Source organism: Acinonyx jubatus, chromosome B1 (genome assembly GCF_027475565.1).
Source record: "Acinonyx jubatus isolate Ajub_Pintada_27869175 chromosome B1, VMU_Ajub_asm_v1.0, whole genome shotgun sequence".
Classification (NCBI taxonomy): domain Eukaryota; kingdom Metazoa; phylum Chordata; class Mammalia; order Carnivora; family Felidae; genus Acinonyx; species Acinonyx jubatus.
The window spans coordinates 138,261,454-138,284,241 of record NC_069382.1 but is presented as its reverse complement, the minus strand read 5'-3'; the positions used below and the strand labels follow the sequence as shown (position 1 = coordinate 138,284,241).

The 22,788-nt window shown below is 35.2% G+C and overlaps 1 protein-coding gene and 1 pseudogene across 3 annotated transcripts in view; one reads left to right on the top strand and one right to left on the bottom strand.

The window, feature by feature from the left end:
- Positions 1 to 22,788, top strand: part of BMP2K (BMP2 inducible kinase) — a 127,215-nt gene that overhangs the window by 58,512 nt on the left and 45,915 nt on the right. For 2 of the 3 annotated variants that reach the window (XM_027059041.2, XM_027059020.2), the window contains exons 4-7: positions 5,089 to 5,231; positions 7,724 to 7,845; positions 10,094 to 10,175; positions 14,633 to 14,765. In XM_027059041.2, the coding sequence (XP_026914842.2) occupies positions 5,089 to 5,231; positions 7,724 to 7,845; positions 10,094 to 10,175; positions 14,633 to 14,765 (480 nt within the window). The remainder of the gene's footprint in view (positions 1 to 5,088; positions 5,232 to 7,723; positions 7,846 to 10,093; positions 10,176 to 14,632; positions 14,766 to 22,788) is intronic. The other variant, XM_027059033.2, reaches the window with a different exon arrangement.
- LOC106976897 (26S proteasome regulatory subunit 4-like) lies at positions 17,296 to 19,525 on the bottom strand (annotated as a pseudogene).

Genomic DNA, 22,788 nt, shown 5'->3' with positions numbered 1-22,788 from the left:
CAGGAGCTAATATACCCATTGATAATTGCCTATTTTCCTTCATATATGTTAGTAGTTTAGCCCAACATTCCTCAATAGAAATGCAAATCTTTATGTAGTATACTTCAACATTTACATATTTGTGTCAGTTTTATTTTTTCTTCCATAGAAATATCCTTTGGGGAGACTTCAGTTCTGCTTAATTTTGAATAGCATTTAGCTGTGCTTCTAGGAACTCCCTATGCCTTCTTCCTATCTTAGACTCTCTACTACTCATACTTCCTCCCTTGTTTTTACCTACCTCCTTTGAATAGAGTACATTTTTTCAGTAGCTTTCTGATAATGGATTATGGAAAGAAGCATGTTTGAAACCTTGTATAAAATTATTTTTATTCTGCATCCATATTTGATTATTCATTTGGCTGGCTAAAGTGTTGTAGGTTAGAAATAATTCTGGGCTAGAATTTTGAAGGCATTATCCCCATTTTTCACCTAGTTGTTACTATTGAGAAATAATTTTGGGCTAGAATTTTGAAGGCATTATCTCATTTTTCTCCTAGTTGTTACTATTGAGAAATCTCATGCATTATGATTCTTCACTTTTTTTAACGTGACCTCTTTTTTTTTCCCGTGGACACTTAGAATCTTTGCTTTAGCTCTAGCATTCTAAAATCTTAGGTATATCTGCCTTGGTTATGGGTCAGTTTTGCTATCTTTATTGCTGGGACTCAGTTTTTTTCTCTTTCATTTTCTCTGTTCCTCTCTTTGTCTTCTCTTTTTAAAAATTCTAATTGTGTTGGGAGTTCCTTAAATGTATCTTTTAGCTCCTCTATAGAATTTTGTATTTCTGCTATTTATTTTTAATTTCCAAGAACTCTTATTCTCTCAATGCTGTTCTTTGTTAAAATGCACTTTGCTCTTGTTTTAGATGCAAGTCATTTGTTGTCTGCAGTTATTAATTACAGTTTTTTGTTTTTTTTTTAATTTTTTTTTTCAACGTTTATTTATTTTTGGGACAGAGAGAGACAGAGCATGAATGGGGGAGGGGCAGAGAGAGAGGGAGACACAGAATCGGAAACAGGCTCCAGTCTCTGAGCCATCAGCCCAGAGCCTGACGCGGGGCTCGAACTCCCGGACCGCGAGATCGTGACCTGGCTGAAGTCGGACGCTTAACTGACTGCACCACCCAGGCGCCCCTTAATTACAGTTTTTAAAAAAGAGTTTTCTTCTGTTCTTTGTGTTTTTGTTTTCCTGAATTTTTCTCTTGTTATTACACCTTCTTTTTTATGTTAGAAGTTTCCTTCAAATGTTTTACCAGCTAAACGTACTGCATGCACTATAGATGAGAATGTACCCTCTGAGTGGGCTTTATATCCCAGAGAAGGAATCCAGAGGATTTGAATAGGGCATACTCAATTCCTTTTTCTCACATGAATCAGTTAGATAAATTCTTTTTCTTTTCATGGGGGAAGAGTGAGTTGCAGAGTAGAGAATGGGAGAATAATTACTTTCCCCTTACTTCTATAAAAGCTGATTGTATTACATAAAATTGTTTAAGAATGAAGGTACTTTTGTAAGGTAGTCAGTGTTATGAATAAAAATCAGGTACATTGGTTTTGATTTTGTAAGGGATGAAACTGTGTAGGAAGTAGAAGAATGTATTGTATAGCCGATATGCACCATCATGGTTAGAGGTATCAATTTGTTACAGCCATCTTTTGTGAAATGTTAGATTTTTGTGGGTTCATGATTTGACACTGCTAAATTTGTTAATATTCTTGTGTATAAGTTAAAGAGAGATTAATTACAGGCTTTAGGTACCAGACGTCCAGAAATCAGAGTTGGTCTTTTGAATATATTTCCATTATTTAATGAAAGGAGCTTTTTGTTTTGGAGGTGTTTTATAGAAATTCCCACGGATAAACATACCTGTTAGCTTTTGCTTTATAACAAAACATCCCCAAACTCAACAGCATAAAACAACAGTCATTTATTAATGCTTGTGTATCAGTGGGTCACTTGTTGTAGACTGAGCTTGGTGGAATGACACTGTTCATTTTAGTTGGGCTTGTTCACATGCCAGTGGGTTTGCTGGGATTAGTTGGAGTGGCTCTGTTTCAGGTTTCTCATCCTTTTCCCTGGCACTAGAAGCTTATTTGGGGGATGTTTTTCTCATAGAGATAATAGAAATACAAGAGGGCAAGTGGAAGATGTGAGGTCTCTTAAGGCTTAGGCTTGGGATTGGCACACTGCCTCTTCTGCGTTATTCTTTCAGCCAAAGTGAGTCATATGGCTGAGCCCACATCAAAGAGCAAGGTATTCTCTCTGCTCCATTTATTGGGAGGAAGTGTAGTTACATGGCAAAGGGCCGGGATAAAGTGAGGGTTGAAGATTTGGGGCCAGTGGTGCAATCTACTACAGATAAAATTTAATTATCTTATTAAAAAAACCCAAGTCATGTAAAAATTAAAGTGGAGTGTAAGATTGCACTTTACAGAAGGTTGTTGGATGACTAAGTGGTTGGAAAAATGTTGAATTTTCCATTTTAATGGTGAAATTGGTCAGAGTGTAAAAGCTTTTGTTTAGGAAATGATACCTGTTTGAAAAATATGGAAAAATTTGAGAGTTATATGCATCCTGTTTGAAAAGATTTTCAGTATACATCGTTTGATTTCTGAATCTGATTTTTTTCGTTTTTCAAAAAAATTTTTTAATGTTTTATTTTTTATTTATTTTTGAGAAATAGAGAGAGAAAGAGGGAGGGAGAGAGGGGCAGCAAGCTAAGGAGACAGAATCCAAAGCAGGCGCCAGGCTCTGAGCTGTCAGCACTGAGCCTGATGCTGGGCCCGAACTCACGAACCGCGAGGTCATGATCTGAGCTGAAGTCTGATGCTTAACCGACTGAGCCACCCAGGTGCCCCTGATTTGTTTGTTTGTTTGTTTTTCATTAGAATAACCTTTACTTTAATCTTCAGAGGACTTTGATTTTGAATAATGAAATTTTACTTATTTCTACATTTGAAATGCAGCTCAGTTACAGCTCTTGGGTTTTTCTGGGGACTTGCATTTCGTGATTCAAGATCTCTGAATGCGAGAAAGGAGATTAACATTTGTTCAAATTTTTTTCTACTCATTACAACATTGAAAGTTAGGAAGACGTAGAATGAGTTTAAGATTATGATATCTTTAGCTGTGACATATTTCAAGAATGTGAATGAGCATCAATAAAACACTTTTTATCCTGTTTAATTTTTGTTTAAAACAAGTTCAGTGTCTAACACACAAGAGGATGGGGGAAATTCCTGCCTGGTCAGGTATCTTGAGGTGTCCTGAACAAATTAAAATCAAATATACTTTAGTGTTCTGAAATTGGGGATTGATAGATAAAATTTGGTATTTTTTCTGCTTTAAAGTTTTCTGCTATTATAGGAAATACATGAGAATGCTGTTTAGAGAGTAGTATTAAATGAACAGGTGTATATGCGCCTTCTTGCAGATTACAAAGTAGCAAACATTCATTTGTCCAACCTTGTTAAAGGAAGGTTTCAAGTTAACATAAGTTTGCCTTTTTAAATTCCCAAACTTAATTTTCATTACAATGCTTTCTGAATTACTTTTCTTTAAAAAAATTTTTTTTAATGTTTATTTATTTACTTTTGAAAGAGAGAGAGAAAGAGAGGGCGCACAAACAGGGGAGGGAAGAGAGAGAGGAGACACAGAATGTGAAGCAGGCTCCAGACTGTGCTGTCAGCACAGAGCCTGACGCGGGGCTTAAACTCATGAACCGTGAGATCATGAGCTGAAGTTGAACACCTAACTGACTGAGCCACGCAGGTGCCCCTAATTACTTGTGTTTCTTGTGTCCTTCAATGGTGGTCAACTTTTTCTTAATAATTTAGAATTGTCACTAGACTATCAATTATTGTGGTATATGCAATATATAATCATCCTCTCAGGGCTCATTGGTATGACTGTTTGATTTTAGTAAGTTATTCTGCCTGTTGCCTTTTACCTGAATTAGAGCATTAGCCTCTTAACCCATCTGTCCATTTCCACTCTTGTGATTTCCCCTACCCCCCAGTCAAGAAGATCCTTTTAAAAGTTAGATCTGGAGTGGGCACCTGGGTGGCTCAGTTGATTAAGTGTCCAACTCTTGATTTCTGCTCAGGTCTTAATGTGAGATCGAACCTGCATCAGGCTCTGCACTGACAGCATGGAGCGTGCTTGGGATTCACTTTCCTCCTCTCTTTCTGCCTTTTCTCTGCTCACGTGTGTTTGCGCACACTCTCTCTCAAGATAAAGAAACATTAAAAAAAAAAAGATCAGGAAGTCCCTGGTTCTCAAGATAAAATCTAAAATATGGCTGATGGCTGTCTTGTCAGTCTCATATCATTTTACCTTTTCTCTGATTTTTGGACCATACATACCTACATTGGCTTTAAGTTAATCAAAATTATTAAGCTCTTTTCCAAAATGGAGGCCTTTGTACGTACTGCTTGCTGTTGCTAGCATGCTTTTCTCGCAGATCTCTGCCTGGTCAGTTCCTAATCATGCTACAGTCTCACCATAAATATCACTTCCTCAGATAGGCCTCATCTGACACCCTCCCCTCCCCATCCTCCTTTGCCAATTTAAATTTAGGTTTCTCTCATATTAGCCTTATTGTACATAATTATATGTGTTTATGTAATTGCTTAATGTTTACCTCTGCCTTTAATTGATAAATTCCATGATAATATAAACTTTATTTTTGCTCACAATTGTTTATCTAATAGCTAGCATAGTATTGAATAACTGTTTCTTCAAATCTATGATGCCGTCAATTATAAAGCATACTTTGATTTCATAGATGTTAATTAAAATCTTGAAAAAAGGCCAATAGCATTAGCAGAACATCATCTATCTTAAGATGTTTTTATTTCAGAGATGTAAAGTATGAAAAATGTATGTTATTGAATCAATATGATATGGTACAGGAAGCATCCTTCCATGAGCATTATGAAAAAGCCAGTTCCCCTTTACTTGAGACCATAAAGGCATTTCTTAATTTCTTTGTGGTAGTCTTCATTTACTAAAAACATGTCTTCTCAAAATTACTTTTTTGGTTAGCTGGGCAAGTAGTGAATCAGATGAATAAGAAGCTGCAGACAGGTTTTACGGAAGCAGAAGTGTTACAGATATTCTGTGATACCTGTGAAGCTGTTGCAAGATTGCATCAGTGTAAGACTCCAGTAATTCACCGGGATCTGAAGGTATGAATTTTAGACTACTTATGGATTAATACATTTTGAACTTTAGCATTAAAATGTTCTTGGACTACTGTCTTCCTCTATACCAGTTTTTATTACCAGCACTGAAAGGATCTCTCTGTCCCAGGTTCATTTCCTGAGGCCGTGTAAAGACTATAGACTAGAAATTGTGTTTTCCATGACCCTGAGGGTTTCTAGTATGGCTGTAGAAGTAGATTTTTATGGCCCTTCCTCTGCGTCTGTTGTACATAGTAGGCTTCTTAAAAAGGTTTCATGTGAGCAAAAATGTGAACGTCATTGATGCAGGTTGAATGTCCCTCCACATGATTCTGTCCAGTTCTGCTCTCCTCCTATTTCCTATAACCCATATTAGGTGTCAGGGTATTTTGCAGAGATTTTGGAGGCAAGCATGAATGGGTTGCTGTACTCAGTTATTTACCATTTACCATCGTTTTCTATCATTTACTATATTTAGGTGATTTTCTTTAAGGTCATTTTATCTTACCTTTTTGTGGAGTCTGATCTCTTGTATATGGCACCCACTTGTTACATTGGAAAAGGTCCCCCAAAAGGATTTGAATATTCCCAGTGTCATAGTGCTCAAGGTATCATTACACATACCATTTAAAAATCATAGGTTTCCTCTTAGATGCCCACAAGCCCTAAGATTACAAAAACTTCTCTTCCAGAAATGCGCTATACCCAAATATCTCATGGCTAATTTTTCACATTGCTTCAAGTCTACTCAGATTAACTTTCTCCATTTGTTCAGTCTTGCACCTTATAGTATTGTGCCGATTGTTTACTTTCTGTTCTCTTCCACTAGCATGTAAGCTCCATGTGGGCAGGGATTTTTTTTTTTTTTTTAATGCTTATTTAGTTTTGAAGGAGAGAGAGAGAGAGAGAGAGACAGACAGAGAGACAGAGCATGAGCAGGGGAGGGGCAGAGAGATTGAAGGAGACACAGACTCCGAAGCAGGCTCCAGGCTCTGAGCTGTCAGCCCAGTGCCCTACACGGGACTTGAACTCACAAACTGTGAGATCATGATCTGAGCCGAAGTCAGACGCTTAACTGACTGAGCCAGCTAGGTTCTCCTATCCAAGTATTTAGTATTTAGACCTTGGCACATAGCCAAGGTCTCAGTAATATTTAGTGATTGGATGAATCCCAATTCTGACTGATTATACGAAATTTATGAAAGGTGATAATAAAATCCCCCTAGGATACAAGAGAATGGAAGATGTCACGTAGAATATAGATTGTTAACCATGAAAGTGTCATCTAGGGCAACCTACGGTGTAACAGGTTACAAATTAGGCAAAGATTGAAATGTACGACTGAAGACATCTGTCCTTTAATTTGGATAATGAGTGTAGTTCATTTCAGTTCTTCTGAATATGCAGCTTTTACATTTTCCCTAATAATTTGGTATGTCTTTTTATGCTGTTTTGGCTTGTAAACCTTTTTCATATTAAGTTGATGTTTCCAGTTGAGTCTTCTTGATTTAAAGCCAGAAAAGACATTGAACTGCATACTTTTATATAGGCCCTGTTTCATATGCTTAGTTCGTTTTACTTGTGTAAATTTATGCAAACCTGTGTTTGTTTTAAGTAGATGTCTTGTACAAATCTTTGTTGTGTATAAATCTTTTAAAAAGTTGACTAAATATGAAATATAGAAGAAAAACAAACTGTAATGTATTTTGGTAGAGTGGAGAGCAATTGAATAGCTCATCTAAGACTGCATTATAAAGGTAGAAAATGTTACGGGGGAAAATGTAATAATAATAGTATCATTTATTGAGTGCTTACTTTATTTCAGCCACTCTTCTCTTTAGGTGTTTTAACTCATACGATTTTTACAACAATTCCATGTAACAGATACTGTCAGCGTCCCCATTTTGTAGATAAGGAAATCAAAGCACAAGAGTAGTTCAGCATATTGTCTAAGGGGACATATGGTAGCAAATTGCAGAGTTGGGATGTGAACCCACACTCTCCTGTGCATGTCGTGTATTCAGGTTGCTACAACTCTAATCTCCAAGTTAACACATAAAGTCAAAACTGTGTTTTGTTAGTGCAGCATTTTAGATAAAAATGGAATTAGGAGTCAACCAGAGGTAGAAGTTTAATGGTTTTTGTTACTTGTCTATAGATAAGCTGAAGTGTCAGAATGAAAAATGGAGGTACAGTCTAGACTTCAACTGCTACTAGTTCTTCTTTTTCATAGAAGAGGTTTAAAAGGATTTAGGGCTTATAGACCCCTGCAAAAATCATCCTGGGATGGGAGGAGCACTTCTCTGTTCTCAGTAGGAGAAACAGTAGACATTGTCAGGTATATTTTTGGTCTGATTGATTTGGCCTTCCTCACGATTTATCTTATGTCTTTCTCTCTGTATATATGGCACAAACCTTGTGTTTATTTTGTAAAAACATGGTTATGAAAGTATAATTTTCACTTTGAAAATACTACTAATTATTTATTTTTTCTGAAGGTAGAAAATATTTTGTTGAATGATAGTGGAAACTATGTACTTTGTGACTTTGGCAGTGCCACGAATAAGTTTCTTAATCCTCAAAAAGACGGAGTTAATCTAGTAGAAGAAGAAATTAAAAAGTAAGTTTCTATCTTTATTGTGCTTTGTCTCATGGGAATTTTAGGTAACTTAAGTCTATGGACCAGATTTGCTAATATAGATTTTAGGTATTTCATTTATAGATTTCTTTGAAATATTTCTGTGCCATAGACATTGATTAATTTATGTCTGCTGTAGCTCAGTAGTAAATATATTTTATCATAGATACAAGTTTTTCATGTACATTGTAAATGTATTTATCAAGAAATTTATTAAGTTTGAGTAATTTGTGGAATTATTAAAGGGAGTTTTAAGTGATTATTGAGTTTAGTTAAACATTGTGTTTTTACTGATACTGAGGACTTGTTCTTATTAGGAAGATAATAAATTATTTGAAAAGTAAGCTTTTACTTTATATTTAAGATGAAGAAGATTGACTTGTTAATGCAATGAAAACTCTGGAAAACGTGTTACTTTGTAATAGTGTATTGGAAAGCTCTCTGGTAGAAATATGTCATATATGCTCTATTTTTCTTAGTTTTATACTTTCTGTGGTTGCTAGAGTATCTATAAAGACCTTTCCCTTTTCTGTTTTCTCATTTAGAAAATAGAACTGTTTATAAATCTTAGGTAAATCTTATATTACCTTAATAAAATGATACAGAATGCACAAAGGTCTGTCAGAATAGGAATTTCTGAGTAGTTGTTTTTTCTTGGTCTCCTTTCTTCTTCACAGTTTCTCATTTGTTTAAGACTAACAGCTATCATTTGAACTGCAGTATGCATTTTGAAAGAACTCAAGGAGAGCTGATCTTTCCCTGGCCCATTTGTATAACACAGTGGGTTTCTAGACCATGTATTTCTACTCAGGAAATATAGCCTATGGTGATTATGTTAGATTCCATAAAAATTAACTCCTTAGTAAACATATAAATGTCCTGAAGAACACAAGAACAAATCACTGAATTGGCTTTTTGGGGATATATGTTTGTATACATATATATGTATATGTATGTGTGTGTGTGTATATACATGTATGTATGTATATATACATATACACACACATATATGTGTATGTATATATGTATGTATGTATATATATAATTTAAAAATTATTTGGTTGTGATTTATAACTGCTTTAGGATCTCTGACTTGCTGAAATTTTCATTTCATTCTTTTCATTCTTACTGCTGAAGAATTTTCATTCTTACTGCTGAGATCTTAAGGTTCAGTAGAATTTTGTAGTAGTGATGAGTGCAGGTTCATGAGGAATTCTTGTGCTTTGTGGCTCAGTTGAGGAGGTAATGGTCTAACCATTTATTTAGTTAACAGGTGTTTATTCAGGGCCTACCATGCAGTGGACACCATTGTTGGTGCTGCAGTATAGCAGTGAACAGAAGTTCTGTCCTCGTGCAGTTTGTATTTTGGTTTTGCAGGTTGCTCCTCATAGTGTTGTCATTCAGAATTTCTCACCAGTCAGTAATTTCGAAAAAGTAAGATGATAGGATGTTGAGCCTTAAGATATTTCATACAAAATGAAACATATCAACACTCAAAATTAAATTATGCCATGATATAGGTAGTCCTTCCAAAGTCTAATAATTTCTGCTATGAGATTGAGTACTACTTTATTAAAATATTCTGTTCATAATGGATTTAGAGTTTTTATGTTGGTAAAGATTTATTCAGTGTCTTTTAATTCCAAATAGCTTATGATGGCAGTCAGTTCTAGAAGTGTTCTTAATTAATGTAGTTAGAATGATGGCAACTAGATTACTTTTAAAACAACAGCGATAAAAACAGACCTAGAGGAGATTTACTACTGTGTGCCGGGAATTATGTTAGAGTCCATAAAAACAAATTCCTTAATAAACATATAATTTTTTGAGTGGGTTGACATTTTGTTTTTAAATTAATGGACTAAAGTATTTTGATTAGGGTAGTTTTAGAGTCTAATTATATTATTTAAAACAAATTCAAGGAAAACTATATTTTCAATCCATTGTCTTTATTTCAGATTTTTAATTAAAATTAAGTTTTTATATCATTAGAGATGCTGTCGCATTTGTTGAATAAAACATGTATAGATGCTTTGTATTGTTAAATCTTGATGGACTTTTAATGAGCTTTTTAAAAATAGTATTATTTCTATATAATGTTATTGAATCTAAAAGTTTTCTGTACCATTTTATGTAGAAACAATGTAGTATCTATATATATATATATATTTTTTTTTTTTTTTTTTTTTTTTTTTTATATCTCCACTCCATTTCACTTATTTACTGCCAGGTATACAACTCTGTCATACAGAGCCCCTGAAATGATCAACCTTTATGGAGGGAAACCCATCACCACCAAGGCTGATATCTGGGTAAGGCCAAGAAAGGCTAACATTTTCTCTAACCAAATTAAAAAAAAAAAAAATCTGAGTTCAGTTGGTTATTTTCCCCCTGTTACCCCAAAGGTATTTTATAATAAGTAGAAGAAAGTGGTATATTCTTATACAGAAGAAGAAAATAAATAGAACATTTTATCTTTTTAATCCTGAAATGGAAAGCTTAGATATAAAAAAGCAAATAAAGGACTTCCATATAATGTAACTCTTTGCCACAGTATTTTTTAGAATTTATATTACATATGAATGTAAACATGTTTTGATTGAGTGTAATTTTGATTGAGTGCAGTATGGAAAAGCTGGTCATAAATCTTAAGTAATTCTTAGAAATATTTTTAAGATCTTTTTAATGGAAACTAACATGAGTCAATTTTTTTCTAATTAAAATCAAGCCATTGACTAATTTCTACATATTGAAGATCTTACTTAGCATATTCAGTTGGCCCTTGAACAACATGATTTGAACTTAATTTGCAGATTTTGATTTTTTTTTTTTAAGTTTACTTATTTTGAGAGCGAGAGAGGGAGAGCGGGAGCAGGGGAGGGACAGAGAGAGAGGGTGAGAGACTGAATACTTAGCAGGGTACCTCACTGTCAGTGCACTGTCAGTGTGAACCCTGAGATCATGATCTGAGCCAAAATCAAGAGTCAGAAGCTTACTTAGGTGCTCTAATATGCAGATTTTTAAAAATAAATATATTGGGAAACCTTTTGGAGATTTGCAACAGATCTGAAAAAACTTGCAGGTGAACCAGGCAGCCTAGAAATACTGAAAAAATTAAGAAAAAGTTACATATTACTATAAGAGTACAGTATATAATACATATTAAAATATGTGTTAATCGACTATATATGTTATTGATAAGGCTTCACAGTAGATTATCAGTAGTTTTAGGGGAATCAAAAGTTACACATGGATTTTCAACTGCATGGGTATTGACTCCTCTAACCCCTGTGTTGTTCAAGGGTCAACCGTATATCTGGATTGCATTATTAAGATTGATCATATTTTATATAATTGAACTTTTTGTTAGAATGCATATACTTTTTTAGAACTTGTTTCATAAGGGAATATATTTTGGCTTTGTTTCATAAATTAGCAAGAAACTCTATTTTAAATGTGAATTCATTTAAATTCAACAAGTATTAGCCATATCTACCACTAGTGACCATATTAAGGTTGTAGAAAAAAAATTCCATTGGAAATACTTCTAGATTTTACAAAAAAAAATCATGTTTATTTTAAAAGCATAATAATTTAGAAAGTAGTCAAGCATAATGTGTGAAACCAAATGAATATCTCCTTGGCTCTCTTCTCTTGACCTCCTCCTGTAGGGGTTGGGATACTAAATATTCTAGCAAGGTAATAAAAAAAAAAAAAGAGTATCTTTGATATCTTTTCATCTGTCATAATGTATACTTTTTTTTTTTTTTTTAACCAGTGATTCTTAAATCTTGTGGTACTTTTTAACCATATACATAGTTGACTCAATGGATAAGTTTGATTTGATACTGCTTATAGATTACCAGCTTATAATTCAAATTCAGTTTGCTTTTTCTCAGCATTAACATTAAATGGCTTATAGTAAATGGTTTATAGTATAATGTAGAAAGCACATCCAATCAGGTTTTAATTTATAAAATGAAGGTATTAGAAGAGGTGATTGTGGAAGTTTTTCCTAATCTAATTTTGTGACTGCTTTTGAAATCCATGTTACCTAAAAGAGTATTTCAACAGCAGAGGAAACAACAGACATCATAGCTTAACTACTGTTTGGATATTATCAAGGCTTGAATGAAAAGATAATTAGTCTCTAAGTACATGATTGTTACCCCATATCTTAACAAAAAGGAGAGAATCCTTTTTTTAATTCATTTTTTCATTAGACTTTATATGTGTGTCAGGCAGCATACTAAATTGTGATAAATTTAAAATTTATACCATTTATAGATTAGGATATGGGGTAATATTTCTATAATGGATAATTATAGAACTTAAATTATAAGTATAGCTATGGGGTTACAAATAGATTACTCAAAGAAAATGAAAAAAGAAGCAAATAATCAGAAAATAGAATCTGTGTTTATATGCTTGACAGAAGTAGAATTTTAATTTTCATAATGCCATTTTTTTTCTTGTATTCACTCAGGTGAAACAGAAGTATCTTGCAACATTTTAGGTGTGAATGAAAGAATAACTAGAAAAATTATTCAATTCATATTGGTCAGAGATTGTGTTTCTATTTCAGCAAAGTACTGATTCAGGGAGTTATCATACTGAGGTTAAAGTATTCACTTAGCACTTTATATTTTGGCGAAATTTTTTTTTTTTTTGCTTTTGCTTGGAAGTTTCCATTGTAGGTTATTTTTATCCTGAGAACTGGCATGCTGATTTTATAAGCATTAGGAAATTCAGTGAGAGATGCTTCATGTTATCTTTTAATGAGGAAAATTGAAGATGATGGTATTCGAAGCCTTCAAAATCAGGTCATTTTTACCCTCCCGTTTCTTGAACAATTCTCATTGTATCAGATGGATAGAGGGAAATGCCTTTGATGTGAAAAAACTGGGACACCTTGTTGTGTTCACACTGTGTGAGGCAGAGTTTTTTATGTTTTCGATTTATATTTTTTAAGGATACTGGCATTGCTATCTAACATAGTTATCTGGAAATTCCCACAACATTTACTCTAACAGAAGACACATTATTAAAAGTTTGATTGAAAAGATAAAACTGGATAAAATGCAGATCTCTTGTGCGTAGACTGTCATCTGGGCAGTAGAAAGGTGTAATTTAATGCAGATATTACACCATTAATAGTATTTTTTAGTGCTGTTAGGGAAGCCTTAAGCTCAGTTTGCTACATATAAATGCTGAAAACATCTGCCTTACAGAAAAAAGCAGTATAAATATTTTTAAGTGACATTGAACTGGTTATTTCCATTCAGAATCTTTACCGTTTCATTAGTCACAGTAATGTTTTTGAACTTACTAGAATTACTCTTCTAGAATTAAAATTTATAGAGCATTTAAACTTTGTTGGAAGACTGTGTTGAAAATAATGTTTTGTAAATATTGTCAGACTTACAAAGGTGCTTCTGTATATTGTGATCTTCATGGTAGTTATAAAAGTAGTGTGTTTGTTAGTTGAGTGTGCTAATAAGTTGATGTGTGGAGAAAATCTAACAAAAGAGAGGTGATATAAGGCCAATAGTATTGCTGATATAATTGTATACTGACTATTGGATAATTTTATTACAGTCTGTTTAGAATTAGAAATAGCATTTACACTTTTTTTTAAAGTTTATTTTGAGAGAGAGAGAGAGACAGTGAGAGAGAGAGAGAGAGAGAGAGAGAGAGAATGAGAGGAGAGGCAGAGAGGGAGAGAGAATCCTAAGCGGGCTGTGCACAAACAGTGCAGAACCCGATGTGGGGCTCGAACTCACAAACTGTGAGATCATGACCTGAGTCAAAATCAAGAGTCAGACACTTAACCTGCTGAATCACACAGGCACCCCAGAAATAACTTTTACACTCTTAAGGCTTGTAGGTGACACTTCTTATAAGAGCATAGTGATTTCTTGAGCTGAAAATCACATTTTATTACTGCTTCTCAGGTTTGAGCTGTTAGCAGCTTAGCTGGGAATTTCCTATGCTACTCTTTAGAATATAATTTGTGTTTTAGGGTGTTTTGTCTTCATTGTCAGATTTATTGGTGCAAGTAGATTTATTGGTGCTGCACTGTCTATGAAGCCATGCAAATGAAGCAGACAGAGCCCTTTGTGATTTTTAATATAGATTAGCAAAGTAGAAATATGATTAGTATATTTAGGATAAAAATTATAGGATTATATGTAAAGGTAGAGAACTAATTTTTTGATATAAAATAATGTCACGTGTTTAAGTGAATAGTCAAATAAAAATGTATTGATGTTTGATAAAATTAACTGTGCTGGCTAACTCATACTTTGAATCCCAGGATTTTATAACATGTTTTATAATTGAATTAAAAAAATGTTGTTAGAAGAAGCCTTGTGTTGACTTCATTATTTATATGATAGTTATGTGGTAAATATATTTTTTTTTCCTAGTGAAAGAAAACTATAATTTTTCTCCCAAGAGGAACCTGCTGCCTCTAATTTTAGTTATATCATTCATGATCTAGAGTTCCATGATAACATTAATCCAGCCAACTAATCACAGATGTGAGAGAAAAATATGGAAATGATACAGTTAAATATTAAAAAAAAAATTAAGTACAGTAATTGGTTTAATTACACCATTAATTGGTTTAATTTGTGAAAGGATTGATCCAGTATTAGAAACATTAGGCTTTTGTTTAATAACATGCTTCATTTTTGGTTTGGGGCTGTGTTTTTGTCTTGTGATTGATTACTTCATTTGACAATATTCATACTTGTTTGTTTTACAGGCCCTGGGATGTTTACTGTACAAACTTTGTTTCTTCACTCTTCCTTTTGGTGAGAGTCAGGTTGCTATCTGTGATGGCAGCTTCACCGTCCCAGACAATTCTCGTTACTCCCATAACATACATTGCTTAATAAGTAAGTACTTGGAAGAATTTATGAAAAAATTGTAAGGTACTCTACTTAGGGTGGGCTATTTACATCTCTTTACCTAAACTTAGCCTTTTGATTTCATGTGTTATAGTTTTGTGAAACTATAATAAAGAAAAACATTAAAAAATGTTTGTAAGACTTTCATAGGAATGAAAACAGCTTAATTACTGATTAGTACATTGATATTTTTAAGCCCCCTAGATAAGCTTTTGTAGAACATAGAGATTATGTAATTAAGGAAGCTGGAATTTCTAGAAAAACTTACAGCAAAACATTTAATTACTTAGTCTTTGTACTTTGAAATCTAAACATTCAGACCTGTTGCTTCTTGGGATTAAAGTATTACCAGTCTTATATTGTAGCTTATTTGGCCACCCTTTTTACTTTTTAAAAAATAAAAATTTTGAGGGAGAGATAGACAGCAAGGAGCAGAGGGGCAGAGAGGGAGAGAAGGAGACAGAAACCCAAGCAGGCTCCATCTGCACTCTCAGGACAGAGCCTGACGCGGGGCTTGAACTCCCGAACTGTGAGATCAGGCCAAAGTCAGGAGTTGGACACTTATCCAACTGGCCACCCAGGTGCCCCTGCCACTCTTTTAAATATTTATTCTTTATTGATAATGAATTGTTTATTGGAAAACAACCTAAAGTAGTATCAGAAAGAGTAGTCCTGTAGGCCCCTGACTCCAAAAGAAATATCTCCATTTTCCTTCTAGCTTCCTTTAAGAGTTCTTTTCTTCCTTTTGGATGGATACTATAATTTTTTGTTTTTGTACTTGGTAAAATTTCTGAAAAAGATGATTGGGTTGGGGAGGAGTACCATCAGGTATTAAAATTAAAATATTAGGAAGCTGCATTATTTAAGCAACACCTCTCCACACTGTTTTAATTGTTTCTAGCATTTCTACTCTGTTTTTGCATTTTAAACATCTCCTGTCATAGCCTCCAGCCACACTGATCAATGCAACAGAAAAGAGGGCCAATGTAAATATATTTGATGTTTTATAATATAAAGTTGCTGTTCAACTCGGTGCAAAAAATAGGTGGAAATACAAAAAAATTATTAGACATTTGTGGACAAAACCACCAACCTGAAAATCTACATCAAATGTTATGCTAAAAATTGAAATAAATCAAAGATCTGAATGTAAAAAGTACAAAACATAAATGTACTTGAATAAAATAGTCTTGAATTTGTTTATAACACTGGAGTGGGTAGTCTATAAGCAGGGCATTAAATCTCAAGAACTAGAAAAAATGAATCCATTAACATAAGAGTTTAAACCATTAAAAGTCTCCCCTCCCCACCCCAACCCATGAACCCCAGCATAAAATTAAATGATAAATTGGGAAAAAAAACATTTGTTACACATTTGGCAGATGGCTAACTTTTATAATTTATAAGGCTTATGTAAATCCAAAAGAAAAGGGCCAGTGTGCCAATAGAAAAATGGTCAAAAGAAAATGGATCATAAAAGGATATCTAGCCTTCCTTTTGCATACTTATTTAAAGAATAATCTTTTTATTTATGCAGATTTACTGAAATGTGTTGGAAATTGGAGAATTATGTCAGTTGAACACAAAATTACATTGCTTCATGTGGAATGTTCTTCCTAGGCAAAGGGAACCAGAGTAATGGGGTGGGGGAGGAGCTGTTACAGTTTATAGGGGAAAGGAAATAGCCCTAAGCTTTGCTGCTGTACTGCCAGTATGAAGACTTTTAGCTCTAATTGGAGAACATTAAATATGAGTGTTTGTACCTGGGGTTTTCTTCACAGAGAGATCTACTTCTGTTTAGTGCGGCTCCCTATTAATGGGTGGCCCCCTGAATAGCACCCCTGCTGGCTTAGAGTTCCATTTTTATCTTTATTGGTTGAATACTTCCAGCCTTGTTTTGATGTGTTTTTATATCCTTGTGGCAGCTTCCAGCCAAATTAAACTACCTGCCTGGGCAGTCTGAGTTACCTTCCCAGGTACCAGTTAATGTTTTTGTCAGTGCCCTGGTTGACAAAGTTGTATAGTTTCTCAGGGGTCTGACCCAGCTCTATTTTTCCTATTATCCCAGTTATTTTTAGCCTGCCATTTGATAGAATGTGATTTTTTAAAAAGCAAATCTACCTTTGGAGTATATTTGAATAAACAGACTCCTAACCCATCTGTTCAGTAGCTTTCCTCCTTCATTGTCCAAAAATTAGGGCATTAAAAGCATGAAAGAACTCTTGATTGGAATGCTCAAAGAACAGATTGAGGAATTTAATTTACTTTGGCTGTTGTGTGTTCTGGCTAATTGAAGTTTGACCTTATTGAGGTCCTTGCAAATCGTTGTAATTGTGACTGTCTTGTTGCTAAGTATAATGTTTTAATCACAACTGAGGGTTTTGTTGGGGATCTTGCAGTGTCTTGGAAACTCTGAATATTCTCATTGGACATTGTTGTATGAGAGACTGGAGAGTATATACACCGATTTGTGATTTAGCTTGCTTCTGGTAGTAAGATCTCATTTTCTTGAGTTGGGTTGTTTTTTCCCGTTTCTGTGTATGTGTGTATAAGTATGTGTTTGTGGGTAATGGGAAGGAGGAAAACCTAAATACTTTTGATAATTTTAGGATCTAATTGGGCTCTAGTTCATTGACACCTTACTGTACATCATATGCTTCCTTTATTTGTCAGTAAATGTATAGATTTTAGTTTTTATCTGTTAATATAAATATTAATATAAATTTGACCATGTATTAATGTTTTAAACTTCTGTCTGAGAGCTGGACAGAAAAAAATTTGAATAAAATAAAAACATTCAAGTAAATGCTGCTATTTTACCTCCTGGGCTTTACTTTTTAAATATTGTCTTGATGTAATAAAAGGTTTACAAAGTAGAGATTTTTTGTTTTTTTTTGTTTTTTTGAACTGAGGAGGAGCTCACTTTATTGGGGGGAGAGCACTGCATGTGGCCAACACATGAAGGCAGCCTGGTGGGCACCCTGCACAGTGTGCTCAAAAAAGGACACGGGAGGTTTTGCTAAGAGAGATCAACTGGAACGTGGGTTTCTCTGGGTGGCTTCCCAGCCTCATCCCTCTGAGGATTTGGGACGCTCCCAACTATTTCCTTGGAGGCAGATGTGGTCGCTTACAAGTCGAGGCCTTCAGGGGTGCTTTCTTGTTTTTTGTAAAGAACATTTTCTTGGGGCGCCTGGGTGGCTCAGTCGGTTAAGCGTCCGACTTCAGCTCAGGTCACGATCTCGCGGTCCATGAGTTCGAGCCCTGCGTCGGGCTCTGGGCTGATGGCTCAGAGCCTGGAGCCTGCTTCCGATTCTGTGTCTCCCTCTCTCTCTGCCCCTCCCCTGTTCATGCTCTGTCTCTCTCTGTCTCAAAAATAAATAAGTGTTAAAAAAAAAATTAAAAAAAAAACATTTTCTTTAGATTTTATGAAGCCTTCATTTGTTACTTTCATTCTGCGTTCTCTCAAGGCCATCAGACCAGCTTCTGTACAGATCACATTGATGTCGGCCCCAGGAGGTCATCTTTAGCCATTATCAAGTCGTGTAGGGTCACATCATTGGCCAGCGTCATCCTGCTTGTGTGGATCTGAAAGATGTGCCTCTTAGTCTTTTCATCAGGCAGGGGGAACTCAATTTTCCTGTCAGTGTGGACTGGTCTGATAAGTGCTGGATCCAAAGTTTCTATTCAGTTTGTGGCCATGATAACTTTCACGTCACCCCTTGAATCAAATCAATCCAGCTGGTTCAACAGTTCCAACCTTGTTTGTTGGATTTCTCTTTCACCACCAGAATTTGAATCATATCTTTTTGTTCCAATGGCATCAATTTCATCAATAAACATGATGGATGGCGCATGTTCTTCTGCAACTCAAAATAACTCCTGAACGAGTTTGGGCCCATCACCTATGTACTTCTGAATAAGTTCAGAGCCAACCACTCTTAGGAAAGTGGCTGAGGTTTGGTTTGCTACTGCTGTGGCTAATAAGGTTTTACTTGTGCCAGGTGGTCCATAGAGAATGACCCCTTTTGGGGGCTTTATACCCATCTCTTCATAATATTCAGGATGAGTGAGAGGAAGCTCCACAGATTACTTAATTTCCTGGATTTGGTTGTCCAAGCCCCCAATATCAGCATAGGTTTCCTGGGGAGCCTTTTCTACTTTCATCACCGTGACCAAGGGATCCGTGTCATCCATGAGCACCCCCTGTAACGGCACATACCTTGTGGTTGAGCAGGACTGAGCAGCCTGGCTCCAGCAGGTCCTGGTCTACAAAGGAAAGAATGCTGACGTAGTGTTCTGAGCCCACAGATGTGGACATGATGGCATGATTGTCATCAATGATCTCTTCCAACGTTCCTACTGACATTGGGGTCCCCCTCAGATCATCCACCTTTGATCTTTCCTCCTCTTGCTTTTCTTCTAAAGGCTTCATTTGTTCCTGATTTCTAATGAATTCTTCTTCCATCAGAAGATAGTCTAATTCTAACTTCAGTAATTTTAAGCAGCGCTGAGTGTGAGGTGTCACCAGTGGCAGCTTGCTGGCAGCATCTGGTCCCTTTGTTTTCTTCTTCTTTTTCCCCCACTCTGGTTTGTACAGGAGGTTCATACTTCTTTTTCTTGTCCTTGTCATCCTTCTCGCCACCTCCAGGGCCATAACCACCACTCTGACTTTGTTCCATCTTGCTTTGGCCCCTCGAACTGCCGCTACCGGAAATAGTAGAGATTTTTTTTAAACAAGAACATATTTACAATGCAATGTTTTTTAGAAAACACTTAGATTCTTTGCAGTTTTATTCTTTGAATTTTTTTACAAGTGACCTTGCTTGTTTCCTACCGTCCTATTTAGGTTTCTCCATCTCCTTTTATGATAATATAATTAGTGATTTACATTGCTTTCAAATTCTACATTCAGAAAACTGGGCATTGCCTAGTTGTGCTCATAGTTTTTCAAAGTGAAACATTTTATTACTAGTTGGTTATTCATACAATGTAGTTGTCCCCACGTATTAATATAAAACAAAGCATTAAAAACCATATATCTTTTTAGTGTTAGCAGTTTTACTAATGCTGCTTGCCTCTATTTTATATGACTCAGGGTTTTTGAAAATGAAATAGCTCTGGGGCGCCTCAGTGGCTTAGTCGGTTAAGCATCCGACTTTGGCTCAGGTCATGATCTCATGGTTCATGAACTTGAGCCCCGTATCGGGCTCTGTGCTGACAGCTCAGAGCCTGGAGCCTGCTTCAGATTGTGTCTCCCTCTCTCCCTGACCCTCCCCTGCTCGCACTTTGTCTCTCTCTCTTAAATACACATTTAAAAAAAAAAAAAGAAAATGAAATAGCTCTGCCTAATCTTTGTTAAAAGTGTGTGGTTTGTAGTTACATAAGAATTTGTATATACTTTTGTCACTAATCTGGTCAAGGGTAATTATTATTACCTACTGTCCATAAAGTTCAGTTTAACTATTAATTTCATCCTACTTTCCTGCTGACTTTTCATCTTAAAAGTAGCAGAATCAATTATTAGGAGTTTTTCTTCTTAGCTTTTGTTAACTTTTCCAATGGGCAAGTAATAAAGGTGAATTGGAAGGGAGGAGAGAAGAAGCACTTTCATTATGGATCTAGGAGTTGAAAAGAACTTAAAGAGCATTTAGAGGAGAAAGGGAAGCATAACTGATGGGATTACTGAGTAGTTACCATGAGTGAACAGAGGGCTGGCTGCCTTACCTTTCTTTTAGCATCTGTGTTGTAAGGTGGTTAAAGAAGTACATTGTAGACATTAAGAAGGCCTTGAGCCAAAGGGCCTGGGCCTACATCTGCTCTGTCACTTATTTGATTCATAACATTGGGCACCTCCATTTATCTTAATCCAATTTCTAAAATGAGCATATTAAAAGTATCTACCTCTTACAGTTGTGAAAATTAAATGAATTATGAAAAGTATGAAAAGTGTAAGCATGTGTAAGTATTCAGTAAGACATGGCCTTTAATAGTACCATTATTACTACTCCAATAACTACCACTACTACTGATATCATTATTATAATTCTTCTGAGCGAACCCAGTTTTTGATTTTCTGGGTAAGGGGCAGGGCATCTGGGTAATGAATTTCAGAAATGCATTAGGATGTTCATTTCCTTCAGAGATTTCTTTGGATGCTATGAAGCAGAACTTGGTTTTACAGATTAATGGTGGCTGTATCAAAGGCTTACCATAAGTTAAATACTCAAGAATATAGTGTTAAATGTAACCAACCAGTAAGATTATGTTTCTCACTGCTTATTTTGTTCAGTAATGTAGTGATTTATATGAACAGCAGGGAAAGCTTTGTTTTTCTTACTTTTAGGTCTTCTCAGTTGCTTTATAGTTCTGTAACTTAAGCTTTTCTCAGCTTATCTACTTGACTTAAATTTGTTTTTTTTTTTTTATTGAAATATAGTTGATATATAGCATTGCATTAGTTCCGGATATATAATATAATGATTTGATGCATGTATGTATTGTGAAATGATCACCACAATAAGTCTAGGTAACATTTATCACCTTACATAGTTACATGTTATTTTCTGCCTGGTGACGAGAACTTTTAAGACCTATTCTTTTAGCAACTTTCAAATATGTAATGCAATATTATTAACTATAGTCACCATGCTGTGTGCAGTAAATCCCCAGAACTTATTTATTTTGTAACTGGAAGTTTGTCCCTTTTGACCACCTTCCCTCATTTTGTCCATTCCTTCCCCTCTCTACCTCTGGCAACCACCAATCTGTTCTCTATAGTTATGAGTTAATTTTTTTTTTAACATTCCACATATAAGTGAGATCATATGGTATTTGTTTTTCTATGTCTTAGCTTCACTTAGCATAATGCCCTCAGGTCCATCCATGTTGTTTCACATGGCAAGATTTCCTTCCTTTTTAATGGCCAAATAGTATTCTTGTGTGTGTGTGTGTGTGTGTGTGTGTGTGTGTGTGTGTGCGCGCGCGCGATATTTATTGACCCATCAGTGGAAACTTAGGTTGCTTCTATGCCTTTGCTATTATGAATAATGCCGCACTGAATATGGGGGTGCAGATACCTTTTTAAGCTCTTTTTGTTTTCTTTGGATAAATATACAGAAGTGGAGTCACTGGGTCATATGGTAGTTCTAATATTAACTTTTGGAGGGACCTCCAGTACTCTTTACCACAGTGGCTATGCCAGTTTGCACGCTCACTAACATTGTCCAAGGCTTTCCTTTTCTCCACATCCATACTAAGACTTGTTACTTCCAATCATTTTAATAATAAGTAAATTTATTTTAATACCTATTTTCTGTGGGGAAACAGGACCTTTCTTGCTTGTTTCTAATACACCTAAAGTTTATTATGGGAATAAAAAATATACAAATAAAGACCGAACAGTTCAGTGAATTATCATGTACTTGTTATACAACTTCAGTGATTAAGAACTCACAGTCAATCTTTTTTTCATGTATGGCCTTACCCACTCTTCTATATTATTTTTGAAAATAATCTCAGACATTTTAATGTACCTTTGGAAAGAAATGAAAGATTAAGATAGGAGTTTCTTGGAGATTTCCAGTCATTGCCCCTGAGTTACTGCTCTGGCAGATATAGAAAGAGGGCTCTGATCAGTGACTTCTAGGGACAGCTACCAGGACTATCCCAAATATACTATCCTGGTATATTTATAGTTCCATTTAGTGTTTCAGTTATGATTGAACACAGTTCACAGTTATTGGCTGTTAAATTTAGTTTCATTTTAGCACTCCATAGAATAAATTATGTAGGACCTATATTCCTAACATAGAAGTTTCTAATGCACTTGGTCCCTGGTTTTATGATGATTCAGCTTCTGGTTTTTGAATTTTACAATGGGTGTGATACCATTTCCGTAGAAACCATACTTCGATTTTTGAATTTTCATCTTTTGCCAACTAGTGAGATGTGTTGCATTGCTCTCATGATGCCGGACAGCAGCATTGAGCTGCAGCTTCCACTCAGCCGCGTG